Source organism: Polistes dominula, unplaced genomic scaffold, assembly GCF_049000335.1.
Source record: "Polistes dominula isolate Pdom_NZ unplaced genomic scaffold, Pdom_raw_medaka contig_373, whole genome shotgun sequence".
In the NCBI taxonomy this organism is placed as follows: domain Eukaryota; kingdom Metazoa; phylum Arthropoda; class Insecta; order Hymenoptera; family Vespidae; genus Polistes; species Polistes dominula.
In genome coordinates, this window is record NW_028300899.1 from 7,205,771 (window position 1) to 7,228,236 (window position 22,466).

The window sequence follows — 22,466 nt, forward strand, 5'->3', positions numbered from 1 at the left end:
AGGAGTTTGATTATACTTTCTAACAGATTTTGGTACTTTGGAAGAAGTGGGTACACGAAATTCTTCTGGTGTAATACGACTCGTAAAAGAAAATCTGTTAAATTAAAAGAAATGATGAAAATATGAAAAATATAAGAAACATAAGTGTATATTTGATATTTACCTGTAACTTTGTAGTGGTGTATTTATGGAATTTATTGAACGAGTCGAAGTAGATGCTATAGGACTAATACCTTTAAAATAATTCACCTTTTCTTTTACTTTTTTTATATTATGTTTAAATTTATTGCATTCTTGTATCATATACTCTGTCTTTTGAATAACCTTACAATAATGACTCTTGAGATCATAGTACTTCCTTCTCTTCGAAAAATACGATAATAAATAAGATAATTATTATAATATAAAAAAACTGAATCCACATTTATAGAAATTTAAAAAGAAGAAAAACACTACATACAAGCTCGTAAAAGCGTTCTAAAATAATGCCAAATTGTGTGTTCTGTAAATTTGTTGCTGTTCTCAATGATCCTAAAGTTTCATTCAATGGAACAAAATAAGATGCTATTTCTGGTGGCAATGGTTCTTTTAAAGATAAAGAAGCAGGTTTTTGGAAACCACAGACTATACACTGTCTTGCAACTAGGACATAATAAATTTATTTTATAAAACATATTTTTTACGTTTATCATTAAGAAATTTGAGTGATTACCTTCTTTTATGCAATTATCACAAAATATATGTTTACACTGTGTCAATTTAAACGGCTTAGTTGTACTAAATTTTGTACAGAAACATTTATTACAAATATAATCCATTCTATATCATTAATCAGTTCAAACCGTTCAAATGTTACTGTTCTCCGACTGCGCAAGTGAAAAAAGTGTCATGGCAGCTGCAATCTGATTGGCTAACATTAAAACACATTATTTGAATTTTACAACTTATTCTACTGTTATCTTTTTTTATTTAATGTGTTCTAAAATTGATTAAAGTTATGGATAATCAATATTTATAAGATTTTATTCATTCAATGAAATATATTAATATATGAAATATATTAAATATATGAAAAATACTTACTACTATGGTATGTTTCCATAGATAGATATTCTATCTAATAAGTATTTTATAATAAGCGCTAATAATAAAAATAATCTAGTAATATATATTACATTATAATAATACAGTATAATATATATATACTTTATTTTATTTTATACAAAATCACAGTAAAAGTATCGTAGTTCTTTAGCTTTTTCCTAATTGATTTAACTGTAATATAAATTAAATTACAAGAATTTTTGTTAAACGAAACTTTTTACACGCGTGTACTTTAACGAATGTAAAAAGAATTTTAATAAATTATTTAACTATTTAAAAGTAAGAGGAAAAAGATTGTACAATTTGTTGAGACTTTTAACGAAAAAACGCCAATCTGGTTTGAGAACCAGGTAACCGGCCTTGAACATCTAGTAAACCAGCTTGTATATCTGCAATTGATTGAATTGATTTAACTTGTCCACGAGCAGCTACGCTAGGAGGTGATTTGAGTAACCGACGTGCTACTCTGTATATATCTGCGTCCGATACCGCTTCTGTAAAAATAATAAATATAAAATCTATGATAAATTTGTAATCAAATAATTACATAATTACCAATAGCTTTTATAAAATATTCTGGTCTTTTTCTTGAACCAGTTGCTAAGACCTGTCTTCCGATATCTTCGAATACAACAGGTCTCTGTTCTAGATTCATAAGCAACATAGATTGTAATTGCTTCTTCGCTCTCTATAAAAGCAAACGATATTAAAAATATTGAGAAAATAAATTTTATTTCTTCTAATTTACTTATATTAAATCATGTGATTAACTTACTTCAAGTTCACTTTTTGAAATATTGTTGGACATTGAGACCATTTCATGTACAATAACTTCTACCAACTCTCTTATATACGTAGGTGTGGAAGATGCATGAATACAGAAAAGACCAGTATCAATATAAGCGTGATTATATGCCGTTGCACTGTATAACCAATGATACCTAAAACATGGTTTTATTGATTAATTATATTTTTTTTCACATCAAATAGATATGATTCAAATTTATCTTCTATTACCTGTTAAGAACATTGGTATACAAACGTGTATACATGCCCTTTCCAGGACCACCAGCACTAAAACTTCCACCACCTCCCATCATCATATTTAAAACGCACATTGCAACAAAATCTGGATCTTGATGTGAACAACCTTCTAAGCCTATTATTACATGTGATAGTTCTGGTAAACCGCTTGGCCCTGCATATACTGGTACAGTACACTCTTCCTATTTATATAATTGTATATATAAAACAATGTTATTAAATCCTTAATTTAATTAAAAACAATATTACAAATTTAATAAAAATTTACCAATTTAAATCCACCTGTGTATTGTGCAATAGATTTATCAACCAACAATTCATTTTTATCTGACGAAACAATATTTTCTTCTTCCCAAATAGGCTTTCGGTCAACAAAGTACCTATAATAAATAAATTGTAAGACTTCAAATACTTGTATTAGTTTGATAAAATCTGATTCAGCTTGAAAAAATAATTCAATTACTTTTCGACTGCTTTAACCAAATCCTTATGATCGATTCCAACACCAGCAACGACCATTCTACTTGGAACATAGTGATTTTTAAGATATTTAAACAAAATATTTCTGTCTATTACTTCTATATTCTCTTCTGAACAAATCTTGGGAAGCCCTAATGTATTATCCCTATAGGCAGCCTATGAATAAAATACAATTTTAGTATTGAATTTAACGAAAAATGTATACTGTTTAATACAAATTTTAATAAAAATGTATACTGTTACTCAATGTTTAATACATGATAACATTACAAATTTTACTTACAGCATGAATCATATCCATCAATATAGGTTCCTGTTCTGGTCTTGTTAACAATGTTTCTATCTCAAAACGAACCGTTTGCCTTGCTGCTAATATCTGTAAAAATAATCCTGTTTAATCTCTACAAACATAACCAATATAAATATGACATATATGTTTAATAAATATACTTCATCATTTGTAATTTTAGGCCTCAGTACAATTTCACCTAAGATATTAGTGACTGTGTCCAAGCCACGACATTCTGCAGATGCAGCATAAATGAATGTATCTCTTGACGCCTGACAATCACATATACCTCCATGTTGTTCCAATGCTAGCATTATTTCATCTTTGCTTCCAAAATGTTTTGTTGACTAAAAAATTATCAAACATCATTACGCTATTCTAATCTAATTATTTTAAATACATATAATTATAGTTCTTACACCAAACGCTAATTTTTCAAGAAAGTGAGAGATTCCGCTAGGGTAGACAACTTCATATCGAGGACCAGAGTCAATAAGAACTAAAAAAATATGTTTATGTTACTTTATTATATTTTATAATCTTTCTATTATGATATACTGATCAATTTTTTATTGTAATATATTATCCATACCACCAATTGTACAAAATTGACCAAAGCGATTTTCAGAAGCAACACGTAATCCATTTGATAAGATCGTGACTTGTGTTGTTTGATTTTCTTCCTTAGCTGTAGAATAAATTGGCTTTGGTAAATTGGGCACTGGTTTTGTCAACGGAGGAAGCGATGTAACTAGTGGTGGTTCTCTTACAGAGGTTGTAAAGTTACGGGTTTGCCAAAGAGTAAAATTATCTATTTGCACAGGACTGAAAAACAAAACAATTTCTATTAATTATTTCATTCATTTTTTTATATAATAAAAACAACATAAATGTTTGAACATAAATAAACATTTCACAAATTCTATTAATTTTTAATTTTTTACGAAATGACTATTGAAATGATAATATTAATTAAAAATAACGTATAAATTATAAGCTATTAGTTTTATTAATTACGATTTATAACTTATAAATTAAAAATTAAATAGAGAGAGCATAAAGGTTAAAACATCAAAATTTATAACAATTGTCAAATGTAATACCATATTAAAATTACCGTTTTTTAAATACAGCAGATAATGAAATTGGTGATAACCTAATCAACATTTTGACTTTATTTGTTAATATAATTTTTTTACTTATTACTATTATTAGAGTTATTATTTATAGTCCAAATTTATAGAAAAAAAACTAGTAGTAACGAAGATATATATAATAAATGGTTTAGTAAGTTTATTCATTGGCATGGAGTTAAAAAATTGTTCTAGTGGAAACTCTATTATGGTAATCACATGTGTAAACAAATCTATTTTTTGAAATCCACTATTCGATATGTTCAGGACAAATTCATTATTAATTAATAAAATGAATAAATAATTTTAATAAACACAAAAAATAAATAATTTCATATGGTCAATATATATTTTAGTACCAACATCTGCCACCAGACGACGAATAAAATTTTACTAAGAATTTACTTACTGTATGACTTTCTATTTACATCGTATAGTCTAGTGCAGTGATGCCAGGACGTCAGATTTTCTCCCACGTGGGAGCCTTCGTGCGCATACGCATGCTGACAGCATTAATGCGCGTGCGCATGTAGATAGACGGTGCGCATACAGCTCGATGGCACTAGTGCGCGTGCGCGGGCAGCTCGACAGTACTAGTACGCGTGCGCATACTGCTCGACAGCATAAGTGCGCATGCGTGAGAACATTCTACATCTGACAGCACTGAGTCTAGTTAGTTACGAACCGTTCAAGAAGGCGGTAGTGAATTAAGAATATCATAATAATAACATCTAATTGCGTAGTTAAAAAGTGTGTGGTTATTATCTGTCAAATTTAATTATATATTGAAAAGATGCATTGCATTTTTTTGTGTCTTTCTATTTTCTTAGTGCTTGCCAATGCAGACTTAGTAAGGTAAGTAAATATTTAATACAATAATTTATAATTACAAAATACGATAAAAGCCGAAAAAAACAATAATTAATTAAATATTTTGTTCATTTATTCGAGGATCCCTTTGTATAAGACTCAAACCGTAAGATCTAAACTGAAAGAATACGATACGGAATTGCATAAAGCACATCTTAAATACGGTGATCTCACACCAGAACCATTATCTAATTATCTTGATGCCCAATATTACGGTGTCATTAGCATTGGTTCGCCACCGCAAGATTTTAGTGTGGTTTTCGATACGGGTTCCTCAAATTTATGGGTTCCATCCAAAAAATGCCATCTAACGAATATTGCTTGCCGTAAGTATATAAACATATTATAATGTTTCCATAGTTATTCTATGTTATCAGTAATTATAATAATAGAATTAAATCAGTATTAATCAGCTACGAATAAAAAAGACGCATAATGATGATAAGTAATGTTGAAAGGTTAAAGAACATCTATTATCTTTATTTTCTTCTTTGTATTTGCATTGACTCATGTGATTGATTATATGTAAAATATAAAATTGAATGAGAGAGAGAGAGAGAGATAAAATAATTGTTTAATTATATTTCTTTTACAGTTTTACATCACAAATACGATAGCAGCAAATCATCCACTTATAAACAAAATGGTACTGAGTTTTCAATTCGATATGGCTCGGGTAGTCTTTCTGGATACCTATCTGTTGATAAAGTATCAGTAAGTCAATACTAATATTATTCTAATCCTACTGAAGTATTACAAAAAATGTCTGCATTACTTTATTCCAATAAATTTAATATCGATGAAATTTGATAGATCGCAGGATCAGAAATCAAAGATCAAATGTTTGCTGAAGCTATGAGCGAACCTGGACTTGCCTTTGTCGCTGCTAAATTTGATGGAATATTAGGAATGGCATATTCTAAAATAGCTGTAGATGGTGTAACGCCTCCTTTTTATAATTTGGTTAAACAAGGCATCATACCACAGGCCATTTTTAGTTTCTATTTAAACAGGTATTTTATTTTAATGTCTGGAGTATCGTTTTCTTTATTTTTCGTATACTGTATTTTATTTTATATTTTTCAATCTATTCAGAGATCCTTCGGCACCAGTAGGTGGAGAAATGATATTGGGAGGTTCCGATCCTGATCATTATGAGGGTACTTTTACATATGTTCCTGTTGATCGCAAAGCTTATTGGCAATTTAGAATGGATAGGTATAGTTTATATTATTATTATTATACTATCTAAAAAATATTATATCAATTTTATTGAATTATAGAGTCGAAGTTGGCAGCAGTGTATTTTGTAAAGATGGCTGTGAAGCTATTGCCGACACTGGTACTTCATTAATAGCAGGACCATTAGACGAAGTTAAAGCAATAAATAAAGAAATTGGAGCAACACCAATCATATCAGGAGAAGCAATGGTAAATATTATAGAAATCTTTTTTATTTTCCTACAATTTTTATACAAGTTTTTTTTCTAAACAAAATATTCCAAAAAATGTAACAAATAAATATATTATACTTTTGTTTGAAGGTTGACTGTAACTCTATTGAGCGTTTACCTGTAATCAATTTTGTGCTTGGTGGACGTTCCTTCTCTTTGTTTGGTAAAGACTATGTTTTAAAGGTTAGTAGAAATGTAATTATGTAAATTAAAATAATATGGTATAATATGTTAACAACTTTACTACATAGGTGACGCAATTCGGAAAAACTATTTGTTTGAGTGGATTTATGGGTATTGATATTCCTCCACCAAATGGGCCCTTATGGATTCTTGGTGATGTATTCATTGGACGTTATTATACTGAATTCGATATGGAAAATGATCGTGTAGGGTTCGCAGTTGCTAAGTAAACGCAATTAAAAATATTAATCACATTGGTACATCTTAAAAACAATTAAAACTTTTGATCAAATATAAAAATAATATTAAGATAAAATATGCATACAATTGGATAAAATACATATGAATATTATGTAGTTTATTTATTGGCCATAATTTTATCTTATAACTATCATAATTTTATTAAAAAAAAAAACATATTGCTATTCACTGTAAGTGTATATATATGTATGTACCTATATTTAAACGGAGTACATGTAATAATTATAAAAAAAATTATGAACATTCAAATATACTTTAATTTCTATTAAAATCCATTAAAATTTTCTTATTTTCTACTTCTGTTTCTCATTTTATTTTCAGGTATATTAAATGTGATACACTAAAAGAAATTGTTAATTGTTACAAGAGCTAATCGAAATTTGAGAAAAAAGAATTATTTCAAAATATATCATACAAAAGAATAATAAAGAAAAAATACCTGTTCATCCAGAAAATCGATAACATCATTAATTTTGCATTTGAAACCACTTGTTTTCAACAACTGATACAACCATTTTACATTTAATGGCTCATATTGCAAAATTTTATTATGTAGATCTTTATTAAATTCCATTAATTTCGCAAATGCTTCTTTCATATTAACACAATCATCTAATTTAACGAAATTTTCAATCATATATAAAGATTTTCCCGAAGATTCTATTCTTTTATCATAATTTGAGTCCCTTGAATAATTTTATTATATTATTTTATTTTGTAATAATTTATTATTTTATTAAACACATACCATTTTTTTAATAGAGTTGTACTGCATTCATATTCGGTGTTATTGTCTTCATCCGATGAACTAATATCTGCATTTTGTCTCTTTTTTTGTGATTTTTCATATGCATTATTTATTTTTTGTGTGTTAGTGTTCATTGTTTCACATAAATCAATAGTAGGATGTAACTCATTATAAATATACGTTAATAGTTTAATAGTTTTATTACGACTTTGGTTCTTTAATCCATATTTTTCCATCTCTTTCTAAAAAAAATATAAATATTTACAATTATTAAAAAATATTATAAACTAAATTAATGAAATAACAGTTAACAATCATACATGATGCTCAGGAGTATTCATAATATTATAATTTGGCGGTGAAGTATCATCGTTTTCTGTAATAGTAAATAATTTATTTGTTATAAACAATTTGTTATTATTTTCTTTGTTATTTTGATCATTCTCTTCAGTCATATAATTCATTCGTAAATTTTCTTCAGATTTCCATTTTCTTTTTAATATTTTTTTTCTTGAAATAACGTGCAATGCATTTTTATCTAATAGTACAATATGTTTTATTTTATCATCGATATTAATGTTTGAAAAATTTATATCATTCGACAAATTATAGCGAAATTCCTCATCGGAGTCATGTAAATTTGAACGTACAACAGATATGTTCTCATTTCTGTTGAAATCATTGATATCTTGACTATCTAAGCTCACCTCTGAACTAGAAGATAGAACAATTGAATTTGGAGTTGTTGATTTTAAGGGACTTACATGTTTATTTTTAATATCAGATATTTCAGGAAAAACTACATTCAAAATCTCTGAATAATCATAGTTCCAAAGATCTGTTTCTTGTTCATTAAAATTGTCTTTATCTTGATAGCTATTTTGATTTTTAACAATAGCACAAATTTCTACTTCATTTTCAACTTCATCAGAATTTGATCCAATGGCTTTAGTATTTTTTATTTCATAAATTTCTATTTTAGTCGTATCATTTTTATGTTTTTTCGAAGCAGATAGACATGTAGCATTATCGTTATTATCATCAAGTTTTCTTTTATTTTTTGTATGCACATCTGGATCATCATCTGTATCCATTTTATTACTAGAATTGCATGATGCATTTATAAAAGTACTATTGACCTGTGAATTTAAAGTTTCTTTCTGTAATAAATGTTTATCACTATTATATGTAAAACTACTTTCAATTTCTTTTGTTGATGATAATAAATCTGTATGATTATGTTCAGTAGGTGAAGTACGTGTAAGATCTATTCTAAATTTGTCTGACTGTGGATTTTCATTAGCATCATTCTGCATATTATTTTCAAGAAAAGTCAAGAAACCTGTCTTTTCTTCTTGTTTTGAAGAAATATGATCTTCAATGCCATACCTCTTCTTCACAAATGGATTTCCATTAAATTCAATGAAACTAGCCTGATAGTCTCTCTCAGGATCTGGAGTAAAATCTATTATATCATTTTCTCTTCGGATTTCTTCAATATATGACATTAGATTTCTTGTAGATTTAATTTTTTTTGTTATTATATCTGAAACCTCTTTTAATGGACTATTTCTTGAAATTTGTGTTAATGGTTCATTAAGTACACATTCATCGATAGGAGACCGACTTTTGTTTATTAATAAAGAAAAGTTTTCATTTGTATTCATTTCTGAATTACTTTGAATTGGACTTAACAATATATCAAGGTTTTTATTTAAATTATCCACATTTGTATTATTTACTTGAACATCATCATTCGTATCATTGAATATATCTGGAGACATACTGTTTTCTCTATCCAAATGTGAATCAAATTTGGTATTCTTTTTCGGAGACGTCATAATTGCTTTTAACAGTTCTTCATGCGAGATATCCAGTTGGGAAATATTAGGACTACTTTGATTAACACAATTAACATCTTCATTATTACAAACTTCTTGTATATCAAGATCGTCTAGTTCAAATTCATAATTTTCTGAAGTTTTATCATGCAAAACAGCACATTCATGACGTAAATAAGTAAATAATTCTTTGACTTTATATTTTCTTGCTAAACTTCCTAGCGAAGACATGGCAATCTTGTCAGTCAAAGTAATCGCATACTTTTTAATAATACCACAATAAATAAATTCCAAAAATGCCAAAGCAATGTCATATTTTATGTCGGCCCATTTAATCATTTCTTTAACCGAATAAGTTGTATTATTATTTGGTGTTATATCGAGTAAAATATTAGAACATCGTATATAAAACACCAATTTATGTACCCAAATATGTTTGCCATCATTAACAAATATTATTGTATCACTTGATGAACTATTGTTTAGTGCATTTCCCCAATCAAGTATTAAAGTATTAATAGACGATTGTATGCTAATATTTTCTTTTTCTGTTTTTGAAGATAATTTTACATCCGATTTTGGTGATATATTCGTGCTTTCCTTTTTATTCAAACACAAATCAGATGTTGTTGGCAATAAATCTTTTGATTCTGTCTCATTTGTAATATCGTTATTTTCGATAATCATAGATTGGTGATTATCATTTTCAATTTCCTGTAAATAATATTCCAATATTATACTATTATACTAAAAATAATGTTCATAATTCAATTTTTATTCATATGCATGCCAATCATAGAACACATATGCATGCTAATCATAGAACACATATGCATATATATATATATACCATAAATATTTGTTTTGTACTTGGAACAACATATGGTGATAAACTCATAACGTAGAAATCTTCTTGCTTTTGCTGTAACATTGCTGAATTCCATAATTTACTATCCTGTATATAATATTACAGTACAATGAAAAAAATATATAAATATAAATGTTTACTATACAACGATCCAAAAAATATACTTACAAAATCCAAGCATTTTTTAAGGAGACGGCTTTTCAAATTTTTTTAAAATCTTCACGTTCAGTTTCTTGTTGTTGTTGGCTCTGGTTAAATGTCTGATTATTTACTAAAATTTCAACTAATTTTTCAGTTATTAAACGATCCCTGTCTTCTTTTGTACGAGTTTGTAAAACTGTTACAAAGTTTGATTTTTCTATTAAAAAAAAATATATATAATATGAGTAAATTGATCTTCTAGAAAATTTCTATTTTAAATTTGTAATAGTTATATTATAACATAAAATTACAAGTTAAATATGTACGCTATTTTTAATTTATATTCTATAAATAAGTTATTCGTACTTTTCTTTTGATTTCGACTAGTTTCTATTGGACCTTTGTCCTTAAGCTCCATAATAGAATTTTTTGACGGACATATTTCTACTACAGTCTCTACTTCATTGGATTTTATAGTTTTTTCAACTTCATAGGAACATCCTGCTTTTTCAATTTCATAAGAACATCCTGCTTCTTCAACTTCATAGAAACATCCAGCTTCTTCAACTTCATAGAGGGATTTAGAAAGTACAAGAGCAAGCTCCAGTTGACGATCTTCTGATGGAACCTGTAAAGATATAATTTTGACAATATTTGTTAATATTATAAATGTTTTATTCACAACGTACCTTTCTATTTATAGTAGTCTGTTTTTTATTTTTAAATACGGGTGCAGTAGGTAATCCGAGAGAGGCTCTTTCTGCAGATTGACGTTCTTGTAATTCTATAGCTTGTAATAATTTATTCGTAGAAACATTATTTTTAGATGCACAGGTTTTCATATGAAGTGTTTTGGTATTTGTATCCTTAAAAGATTTAAAACACAATGGACACATGTATAAACTCTTCACGCTATTTGAAAGTGTTTCAGGTTCTTTGTTTTCCATAGACATACTAGATTCTGTTTGCTTAGAAACTTGGAAAATATTTTTGTTTAATTGATTACTAGTACTCGCTTTTGTATTTAAACCTTTATTCGACTTGCTCTTTAACTTTTTATCTTTCTTTTTATTTGTTTCTATTTTGAAGTTGAACTGTTGCAACGTTCTGATTTTTTTTACTTTAGGAGATTTAAAATCCGCTAAACTTGTATTTTCATCCGAAGATGAAGATTGACCAACTTTGCTATTACTTTTAGACATATTTTTATCATATTTCTCCATGTTCATATTGTATTTGTTTTCAAAAGATTCTATTATAATATCTATAAATGAAAAATTATTTGTATTTATAATTTTTTTATTTTTTTTTACATCATTTATTTAATTCGAATATAATTTACATTTTTATTTCAATACATTCAGCTATCATTATCTATGAACAAATTATGTATATTTTATAATATTTACCCGTTTGGCAGCTAAAGTATTTTTTCGGACATATGCCAAAATTGCATATGTGTATAAGAAAAAATGTTAAACACTTTGAAATATGTAATATTATTACAACAATTAAAAATTATATGTTCCGCAAATTTACCGAGCTTCATTGAATACATAAATTTTACTGATTCAGAATAGCATTATTAAACAATCGGCAGTTTTAAGAAAAAAAGAACAGGAGCGCTTTCGTGCGCTTCACATTTTTAAAATAACACAAGAAGAGCGCGTTAGCGCACCTCACAGCCAAACGGTTAAAATAGAGTGATCATCACTCATAAAATATAACAAATTTAATAATTATTTATAAATATTTACTCATAAATATATTTAATAACATCATTCATTAAATAATACATACTATTACCAATCTGTCAAACTGTCTTCAAGTAGGTACTTCTCTATCTATCTGCTGCTGATTCTGCATTTAATGTATTTAATTAATTTTATGCACAGTATAATATAAGTAGATTTTATTTAACTGTATGTGTTAAAATATTTACATGTTCAGCAATTTCTTCCCTTATTTTAAGTCTTTCTCTTAGTTTTTGTTCCAAGCTCCATTCAATACTATCAGGTCCAATAATGGTTTTATTCGGTATAAATCTGAATTTATCTGCTACTCTTTGTAAAACAGGACTTAGAATAGGACTAAAACAATATTCAATTTATTATTATGCATTTAAACGTATAACTAAATTACAATTTTAAATTCAATAGTGATATGTTAAATCTTATTTGCCATGTATATATATATGCAAATATAAATATTATTAAGTATAAGCAATGTTTTAAATGTCATTAAAATTAAATGTAATATGTAATATACGTAATACGCTCACCTCAAACAACAGCCAAATACAAAAAGAAAACCAGAAGAAATAAGAATTGCTTTATTAATATATTTATTGATTGGAGTTCCATAAAATTTACGAGGTTTTCTGTACTCTGTAGATCTTGGATCTTTATTCATTTCCTGGAAAGAATCAAATTTACACTAAATATAATGACCAAATAATTTAAATAAAAGTCATATACTTTTTAACAAATAAAACGTGCGTACTTAGAATTAATAGAAATATAAAGTACCAAACGAATATCTGAAACAGCCTTTTGTTTTTTTCCTAGCGGTGAGATAATGAAATTTTGATAAGAGATTTCTACATTATCATGTGTCGATATTTGCATCGTACACCTAGCGGTTATTCGTTCAACTAAATCTGAAAATTTTGTTCAGGAGTAAATTTATTGAAATGAAAGAATTTAAAAATATTGTAAAATAAGTTTTAATTTTATATTATTAATGTCATTTTACGTTAATTAATTTATATTGCAATTTAATATGAAAATAACATAAACAAAAACCATTATATTCATATATTATTTGTAAATGTTACTATGCGTTTGATAATGTATCAGTAACCTTGAGAACGAAATGTTGCCAATATTCACATATTAAATTGTAATATGTTTATATGAACGAACTGATATAATTATTTTATACAGAAAAAAGATAAATGTTTTGTCGAGGGAAAAATATAAAATATCTGTGACATTCGACATTTAAAGCATTGATCCAACGATATCGGAATATTGTTATCTACGATTACGTACAACTTATGAAGCTATTTTTATCGTAAATAATTTAATCCATAAACAACATTTGTGTTAATTATTTAACATATTTTTATATTTTTTAAATACTATGTTATTGAGAATATTTAAATCTAGAAAGATAGAGAAAAAAAATATCTTAAAATACTAATGCACTAAATGTAGCGATGACGTCATGCCATGACGTCATCGACACGTCAGCGGTGATTTGCTTTTCTACATTATAGCAAAATATATAACTGCAATAAATTATGTTTATACGTTATATATTTATGTTATTCACTTTTGTTTAATATTATTTAATGCGTTCAAATTGCATTTGATTAAATGAACTTGAAAATGTTTCAAATATGTAATAATACATTATAATTGTAAAGTTTATTCAGTCTATGAGAAAATCTATTAAATAATTCTAACAATTATATCATTTACGACAATCGAAAAAAAAACAAATTCTAAGCAATTTTATAACATAATAAATGTAGTTGAGGTTGTAAAAAATAAAAAACAGTAGAAACTCGAAAAGAAAGTAAAACAAAAAAAATATAAAATGCTAAAGAAAAAAAGAAAGAGTTTCATAGGTGCAAAGTGAAATAAGTAGCAAGTGAATAGAAGATTGGTAAAAAAGTGTATAATTGTCTGCCGCGCCTTTCGGTGCTTTTATAAAGAGACGGCGATAGTAGCAGCGTTAGCAGCAGTGGCGGGGGTAGCGGTGGTGACAGTGGCGGGGGCAGCAGTGGCGGCGTGGCAGTGCTACCGATGGTGGGGGTGGTGGGGAGATCGACGGTGAGGGACGTGGATGGTCGCCATTTTGATGGTGACGCGCAGCTCGGGTTCCACCAGTGACGAAGCCACTGGAGTTTTGACGTGGCTGCTACGTACCTGCTTGCTTGCCCACTCCGATTGCAGCAAAGTTGGTGACGAGAAATACGTAACTGGTAAGTACCCAGCTGGAGAATAATAACAAGCGGACATGGACCACTGCGCTAACGGTACACCCGAAATACTCTCGATAGTAGCCGTTAAACGTTTTTATTCGTGAGACTCTCAACGCATGTTGAAGTTTTATGTCTGCTACTATGGAATATGCTGCGAAATATGGCGTCTTAAGAAAGGACGAGAAGAATATCTTCGTTGAACAATGATCTAGGGTTACCCTTGTTGTTTCGACATATTTAATTTTCTCATCTTCAAGGACTCGACTGATCTTTATTAAAACGATGTACACATTAATGAATGGCGGTTCTACAACTTTCATACATCTGCCGCCAAAGCACCTTAAGTGTTTATTGTTCTGATATTATTTTTAGATCTACTTATGTAAATGACGCAGTAGCATACTCAGTTCGTTCTTATTGGCGGGAACTTTTAAAATTTCCCTTATCTCTCCACATTAGTTCTACGGTTTAAATTAATCGTATAAGTTTCTTCAGTTTTCTTTTCTTTCGATTATATTTCCGATCGTATTTATCGATATTGAAAATTGAATTAATCGATTAAATAATCGATATTTTATTATTATTATTACTTATGGTATTATTACATAACATAAAGAATGTAGTTAATTATTATTTTGGATGTGCTGATGTTTTGTTAACTTACAAATTTTCAAATACTTTTTTAAGCTCTTTATGTTCTTTTTTGTCACATAACTTGATTATTATATATCTATTATATGCAGTGAAATTAAATTCATTTTGAATAACTTTGTTTGCTTTTAGTCTATCTTATTAGTATACATAATGCAACGAATGGTAAAAGATAATCTATTTCATTTGATACTAATCATAATTACAGGGCTCCAAGTACCCAGGCTATGGAAAGTATGGTCGAGGAAAATGGATCGGCCGTTGACCCATTATCGCAGGGTTCTCAAAGTGGTGATGCTGCTCCAGCAATTGCAACATCGGTACAGTCTCTCAATAGAACGCCTCAACAACAAACTCATCATCTGGTAGCTTCTACCAGCATTGTGCAACTGACACTACCTTCGTCGGGAGCAACACAGGTATACAGGAGAAACTCCTGTGTATCTATGTCCAATACATTTAACTCTATCTTTTTCTTTTTTTTTCTTTGAATGCATGTATATATTATTTCCTTCATTTTTTATAAACAACTATATTTCTGCGAAATGTTTCACATAGAGATTTTTTCTTTGATATTGCATAATGCTGGTTTTCATTAAAAAATTTATTTATGAGTTGCAAAATATACATTTTCAATGATATTTCTTTATACACTTGTATCTAATTTCTTAAAGAGAAGTTGTAACTAAAATTTCTACTTTCATTTAAAAATATTATAAAATAAAAAAGTTTGGAGCATGTATTTGTTTCCCTTATATTTCTTATTAAATATATAATGTTGTTATTTATTATATCATAATAATATATTTTACAGGTTCAATCAGTTATACAACCCAACCAGCAATCTGTAATCCAGACTGCAACAAACATTCAACCTGTTGCTCTTTCCAAAGGAAATGTTATTCTTGTTAGCAAACCAAATTCAGTCATACAAACTGCTCAAGGCAGTTTACAAACGCTACAGGTATTTCATATTGTTGTTTTACACATGAAATATATTAATACATATTCTAATAATATTTCTATTTCAAATACTTAAAATTTGGATGTTTTTAAGGTTGTCGAAACTGGGAGTGATGATAGTTTTACTGATGAAGAATCTCCTAAAACAAGAAGTAATATTCTCACCAGACGTCCATCGTACAGAAAAATTCTTAATGACCTAGGTGGTGGAGAAATTACTGGTGAGATTATCCTTTTTTTTATAATTGTACGTTTTTATTTATCAAAGATCTTTTTACACTATGTGACATTGATTTAAAGTTGTTTACTGGCTATGATTTCATTTTTTTTTTATAATTATTTAATTGAACAAATTTTATTCGATTATTTAATAGAATCGTAACGAACAATTGTTTAACTATATTTAAATAATGAAAAGAAGTAATTTTTGTTATAATTGTAGAAATACTACTTTGAAAAATTAAATTCATTCAAATGGTAGTTTTTTTTAATATGATTGAAGTTCGAATTGTTCATGAAGATCATCAAAGTGCATGTCAGTTCATACAAATTTCATTGTTAATAGTGAAAGATAATTATATTATAAAATAATGAAACTATAAAATGCAGAAAATTGATAAATGTCATGTGTATGCAAATTAATTGAATAGGTTTAGATATATGATGCTTATGTTAACTTATGTTTCTTCGTTTATCCCCTATGATATCTATAAAAGGATGCCATACCAAAATTACAATGTATACGTTATGAAGTAAGGTTTCCAGATAATCCCAATTTATTTTTTCCCATATATGGATAAATATTTATGTCTAATTTACTTCGTTTTTGGAAGTGCATAAAAACTTTCATTGACCTATGAGTGTGTGTGCTTATTTTATTATGAATAGTAAAGATGTATTTAAATGATGAAGAAGTATTGCATTTGATAATCAGTTTACTTGTCTTTAGTTACGGTGTACAAGTTAGAAGATGACGCATTGATGAAGACGTTTATTAGAATAATTTCTCTTATTAATTTAATAATAATAATAATAATAATAATAATAATAATAATAATAATTGAATTCAACATTAATAAATTACATAATTGTCTGTCCTATTTTACAAATAAAAATGAATGTTTAAGAAGGATAATTATTACTTGTCACCATTAAAATAAGATATATTTATACATGTTTTTTTTTAATTTATTATTACTATTACTATAGTTGAAGTTTCGAAAAAATAAAGATTTGTATTTGATAGAATTCTAATCTTCAGAATCTCTATACTTATGCTATGTGGTTGGTCATCTTTAATCTGTCATATAAATTGACCTGTTTTAATGGTTCACGTATGGTGACATTTAAATAGATAAATTTATTGTTTATTTTGCTGTATATATTTTTATTTTTCACTCTATCTTCTATTTCCTTTTTGTATGAGCTGACGGCACAATAGATTATTAATAAATATATAGATCAGTAACCAGAAAGGAAATAGTTATTAATTGTTATATTCTGAACACTTTATTTTTCATACTATGATTTATATTATATGATTTACATTTTATTACAGTATATATCAATTTATCTATATATAATAAAATTTGCCACCACATACCACGTTACAATTATTGAGTATATTTTTAATTATAATAATTAGTTACTATCATTCATAAAAAATTAAATTTCAATACCCTTTTATTTTTAAAAAAATGTTAATATTCTTCTTGCTCGTATAAGAAGATATAGAAGTGTATGAAAAAAAAAAAATACATTTCACTGTAATGGGAGGGTTCTTCATTCGGTGTTGCAGACGGTCGTTTACCCCCCATAGAATCTTCTTCAGAGTGTGATTCTAATGTGGACAGTGAAGTGTCTTCCCACTCTCTTCATTATCAGACAGGTTGGTTATTTTATCTTCTGCATATTTCTGCTGGCTGTTCTGTGTATCACTATGATCTCTATATGTATTTTATCCACCGTCAAACGTACTTTCTATTATCAAATTGGGATGGTCTTTGACTGATATAGCATAATTACATTAAGTATGCCAATTTAAAATACTATCTCATATCCCTGTGTGCATTGCCTAACATGACATTGTATCCAAATATTCGTTTGGTGTGGCATCCTTGTGTATAGAAATTTTTATCTAAATTAAGTAGTATCAACTTGATATACAAAAAAATAATTGATATAATTTGCTACTATTTAATAATATCTGTAGTTTACATTACAATATCCTCTAGAAGTATACATGACATTATAATCTTTATAGCATAATGAATATGTGAATACATATTTTAATAAAAATACATTTATACATTTGTAATAATACAAGAATAAGCATAGATTGATATATTTTACAGTAATACCTGCTGGCGCGATTCAAATTGCAACACAAGGGGAAGGTGTACCGGGGCTTCATACATTAACTATGAGTAATGCAGCAACGGCGGGTGGAACTATTGTAGAATATACACAGACTCAGGATGCACAATATTTTGTCCCAGGTGTGCTTTACTCATGTTTATTTTTATCTTGTATTTTTCTTTAAATTATCAGTAGCGAAGTTACAATTTCACGCGTATTATATTTAAAATCTAATATAATATTTTCATCTTTTGCTTCTTGCATTATTATTCTATAATAAATCATATTTCTCTCTCTCTCTCTCTCTCTCTGATTTATGCTTTTTTAAAATAAAGTAGTTAGAGTAAGGATTTTTATATCTATAATCGTACAGCCTTCGACACCGTTACAGCTTACTCAGGACATGGTGTAGTTGTTGAAGATGCAGCTAGAAAAAGGGAATTGAGGTTGCTGAAGAATAGGTAAATTAAGTTTTTATTACACATTATATTTATCATTAACATGTTATTAATGAAGACATTTTTTTTCTTTTTGGCAGGCAAGCGGCAAGAGAATGTAGAAGAAAGAAAAAGGAATACATTAAGTGTTTAGAAAATCGTGTAGCAGTTTTAGAAAGCAGAAATCAGACTCTAATTGATGAACTGAAGTCTTTGAAAGAACTGTATCAACAAAAAACTGACTGAGGTTGGTGTTCAATATTGAAACACTATATCAAAATTATTAATTGATTATGGAATCTGTACATGTTTTGTTTGTGTACATTATCCTAAGACATTGTTAGGTAAACGGTGGTGATGTAAATGCATTCGTATGGATAAGCGTTCTGTAACATACTATATTTAAGTGTGAATACAAAGGCTTGTGAGACTTGCTATTACTAAAGCGAGAAGCCAAAGGTATATGAAATGTGGAAGTAGGGAATGTATAGGTAGATATTTGGGAGATCATCATATATATTTTGGATAAAGATGATTATTAAATTCACACCAATTCATGCATGGAGGAGATTAAAAAAAGTGTTAATGTTCAAAGTGTACAATCCTTACAGAGACAGTATGACCATGGTATTTTGACATAAATGGATGTATTATTGTAGCATCACTGCGATCTTCCATATTTGTACATTATAAAATAGTTGATCGCAAGATATTGCAGAGAGAATAATACGATGATTTTATAAATAGACAATTTATGATGATTATGATTTAGTCACTTACACAATTCTTTTCTTTTTTCTTTTGCTAAATATCTTTTGGATGCAAATCCTATAAATATATTTTAATATATATCAAATAGAGATACTGCATTATTTTAAATCCTCATTTGCACTAATTATTTAATTATATAAAGCAATTAATTTAATATTTATAGTAATTATTAAATTTAATACTTATTCGAATGAGTATTCGAAAAAGCTATATTATAGCCTTTTAATTTTTTTTTAAATTATTTTTTTATTGACAATATTATTTTTGACAATTATATATTGCTTTTATTTTTAAAATATTACGATTGATCCATTTTTTATTACATCTTTTTTTTTTTTTTTTAAAGCAAAAAGAAAATAAGAGAGAAATAAATATCCTATAATGCGAAAAAAATTATAGTATGTATTTGAAAGAGTCAGAATCTACCATAAAATTTATTCTGTCTCTTCTTTTTTTTTTCTTCTCCTCCTCTGAAACTACAAGCGGAAAAATACTACTGATTGATATATATGTAAAATATAAATGTAATATAATCTGGAGTGCCTTTACAATTTCTGTGTACACAACAGTATAAATATAAATATATATATAAAATTATTACGTTATAAGAACACAGGATAGAGATAATATTTTTAAATTATGCATTACAAAATACTTTTATGCACTTGACATGTTATAGAAGATTCTGTTAATGTTGGAACTTTTCATTCTGATGTATATTTTCGCATTTTTAAATTAAGGAATACTAGCATGAAATAAATATTTAAATATCAAAATATAATAAATATATCTATTTCGTTAGTAAATAACGATAAAAAAACTTTATCTTCATGTTTCGCGATCTCTCTGTCCAGTACACAATTCTGTATTCGATAATAATTAATCGTTACTTATAATTATTTCAATAATCTGATTTGTGCTATGCAAAAGAGATGATTAAAAAACGATTATAGCAATTTTCAACTTTTCTGAATTGTTATTTGCTGTGAATGCCACAGATCTGTCTTGCTTTGTTACATATTAAACAATCAAATTCTATTTGAATTTTTTTGGAAATTTTTAATATTAATATAATGGCTTTATGAAAAATAATATTAATTTTCTTATAAGTTGGATACATAACAAAAAAGTACAATGTATTAATAGCATCATATAAATGAAAACAAATAGGACTTGTAATATATAAGTTCCATTATTTCTTATGCATTACAAATTTAATTAGAAAAGATATTCTTTATGGATTATTAATTATTATGAATTATTGATAATAATAATACACATGTATAATATATGTATATCTTGGTTGCTGCACCAATATTATAAAATATTGTACATAGATAATATATGTATTTTTACATATCACTGGCCTAAATAATAAAATCTTTAAACCCTACAATAAATATAAAATGAACATTTAAAAAAGATAATCTAATAAATAATATAGAAAAAGTATTTTTAAGAATAATGTGATATTTTATTATTATTACTTGAAAAGAATTTCTGGTATCAGATTTTTAATTAATGTTTCATATAGTTCAAGTAAATAAGTTTATCTGATTAAATAAATTAATTAAGTAAAAGTATAGTTTATATTTTGAGCTTCTACTTGAACAAGTGTTTAAATGTATGCAACCAATAATTTTAAAATAAGAATATTTCTTTGTAGCGAGTATTCAAAATCATGTTATATGTATTCTTTATAAAACAAATTTTTATAACTATTTAAGTATTAGGTGTAGACATTAATTTAGTGCCATTTTAAAACAAATTTTAGTATTTATTTCTAAAAGTAATCATACATCTATTATTTTTCGAAATAATCTTAATTTTTTTCAATGACTTCAGCCCACGTTTCAGGTAACTGCCGAATTCTTTTTGTTGATTTTTTCGCTTTCAAATTTTCTCAGCTCTCCAGAACATTCTCTATCAAAAAGATCAAAGTCATCATTTTGAAATCTTTGATAAAATTTTGTTCAGATTTCCAGTGTTACTGCATCTTTGTTCAAAGCAAGCAGTGAACATTCATTACCCTAAAATAGAAATAATACATATATAAATTATCTTTGTAAAATCACATAGCATATTAAAAGCAATTAGAAAATAATTCAGTTGGTAGTGCATGTAAAGATATAATCAGAAATCATGAAAGGTGGAAAAATCATATGTAGTTACTGTAGTTACTTCTAATGAAATAGTATATGGAACATTTTTTTTTTTTATAAAACTTACCTGTAAACATGCGGCTGCCTTTTTTCAGGAGGTATTCTGAAAGAATAAAAATAATAAAATTTAATTAATAAATTTCTATCTGTATTGCTAACGAAAATGCATAAAACAGAATATCTCAGTTGGTAGTGCATGTAATTAATAATCATCAAAATCATGATTGGTATGAGGTCATCACTAGAATATTATTAATATTTTTAAATTATTAAATTATATAAAAAATTTAGCTTACGTACATAATGATAGAATTTATATAAATCTTGATGTTTAACGATTAAGAATTGCATATGCATCGATATTAGGATTGAACACGTGGTCGAAATGCAACTATTCATTTTAACTACTTTTTGAAAGAAAACAAAATTCGCGGTTTGTTAATAATAATATTTGTTATATTTGTAATAATATTTAATTAATAAAATATCGATGCTTTTAGAAATATATAATTATATAAATATAAAAGAAAAAAACTGATCCTCGGAGAACTTTCCTTCTTGTTGCAGAGATGCTGAACTAGAAATGGAAAGGAATCGTCAGGGCATAACCTAACGTTGCTACAAAAGCGTTCTCTGGTGGCAAAATTTATTTCTAGTACACCTACCGGTAGTTTGACGAATTAAAATGCGGTCTGTTTATCAAAGATTATCTTTGAA

The 22,466-nt window shown here is 27.2% G+C and overlaps 5 protein-coding genes and 1 long non-coding RNA gene across 20 annotated transcripts; 2 read left to right on the forward strand and 4 right to left on the reverse strand.

Moving 5' to 3' along the window:
* Window positions 1-220: 220 nt before the first annotated feature.
* Window positions 221-1,046, reverse strand: LOC149033504 (RING finger protein narya-like). The gene is made up of 3 exons (XM_089179427.1): window positions 713-1,046; window positions 461-642; window positions 221-358 (listed from the first exon to the last, which is right to left on the reverse strand). The coding sequence occupies exons 1-3, from the start codon at window positions 816-818 to the stop codon at window positions 347-349; spliced, it is 300 nt and encodes a 99-aa protein (XP_089035553.1). The 5' UTR covers window positions 819-1,046; the 3' UTR covers window positions 221-346.
* A 139-nt stretch (window positions 1,047-1,185) lies between these two features.
* LOC107067747 (mitochondrial-processing peptidase subunit alpha) lies at window positions 1,186-4,195 on the reverse strand. The gene is made up of 11 exons (XM_015323544.2): window positions 4,035-4,195; window positions 3,510-3,742; window positions 3,337-3,416; window positions 3,079-3,264; window positions 2,912-3,004; window positions 2,612-2,784; window positions 2,417-2,528; window positions 2,122-2,330; window positions 1,880-2,045; window positions 1,660-1,792; window positions 1,186-1,598 (listed from the first exon to the last, which is right to left on the reverse strand). Exons 1-11 carry the CDS (start codon window positions 4,082-4,084, stop codon window positions 1,420-1,422), a joined length of 1,614 nt encoding a protein of 537 aa, XP_015179030.1. The 5' UTR covers window positions 4,085-4,195; the 3' UTR covers window positions 1,186-1,419.
* Window positions 4,196-4,713: 518 nt separating this feature from the next.
* Window positions 4,714-7,089, forward strand: cathD (cathepsin D). The gene is made up of 8 exons (XM_015323421.2): window positions 4,714-4,905; window positions 5,002-5,246; window positions 5,516-5,634; window positions 5,734-5,933; window positions 6,016-6,138; window positions 6,204-6,351; window positions 6,465-6,557; window positions 6,626-7,089. The coding sequence occupies exons 1-8, from the start codon at window positions 4,844-4,846 to the stop codon at window positions 6,785-6,787; spliced, it is 1,152 nt and encodes a 383-aa protein (XP_015178907.1). The 5' UTR covers window positions 4,714-4,843; the 3' UTR covers window positions 6,788-7,089.
* LOC107067686 (uncharacterized) lies at window positions 6,819-12,438 on the reverse strand. Its single transcript, XM_015323417.2, is given in 11 exon segments — window positions 6,819-7,158; window positions 7,258-7,504; window positions 7,567-7,808; window positions 7,887-10,121; window positions 10,258-10,362; window positions 10,444-10,484; window positions 10,487-10,633; window positions 10,783-11,044; window positions 11,106-11,680; window positions 12,217-12,276; window positions 12,359-12,438. Coding segments are annotated over 9 exon segments (3,873 nt in total). The 5' UTR covers window positions 11,646-11,680; window positions 12,217-12,276; window positions 12,359-12,438; the 3' UTR covers window positions 6,819-7,104.
* A 1,828-nt stretch (window positions 12,439-14,266) lies between these two features.
* On the forward strand, window positions 14,267-19,927 carry CrebB (Cyclic-AMP response element binding protein B). Of its 15 annotated transcripts, none has more exons than XM_015323403.2 (8): window positions 14,267-14,407; window positions 15,267-15,477; window positions 15,873-16,022; window positions 16,116-16,242; window positions 17,820-17,909; window positions 18,376-18,519; window positions 18,753-18,840; window positions 18,918-19,927. In XM_015323403.2, the coding sequence occupies exons 2-8, from the start codon at window positions 15,286-15,288 to the stop codon at window positions 19,060-19,062; spliced, it is 936 nt and encodes a 311-aa protein (XP_015178889.1). In that variant the 5' UTR covers window positions 14,267-14,407; window positions 15,267-15,285; the 3' UTR covers window positions 19,063-19,927. The 15 variants fall into 15 exon arrangements, with proteins under 15 accessions (XP_015178889.1, XP_089035556.1, XP_089035557.1 ...); XM_089179430.1 differs by having other exon boundaries at window positions 18,771-18,840; XM_089179431.1 differs by having other exon boundaries at window positions 18,780-18,840.
* Window positions 19,928-21,343: 1,416 nt separating this feature from the next.
* On the reverse strand, window positions 21,344-22,323 carry LOC107067619 (uncharacterized). The gene is made up of 3 exons (XR_001475898.2): window positions 22,050-22,323; window positions 21,817-21,852; window positions 21,344-21,617 (listed from the first exon to the last, which is right to left on the reverse strand). It is a non-coding gene; the product is annotated as an uncharacterized LOC107067619 (long non-coding RNA).
* Window positions 22,324-22,466: the final 143 nt, after the last annotated feature.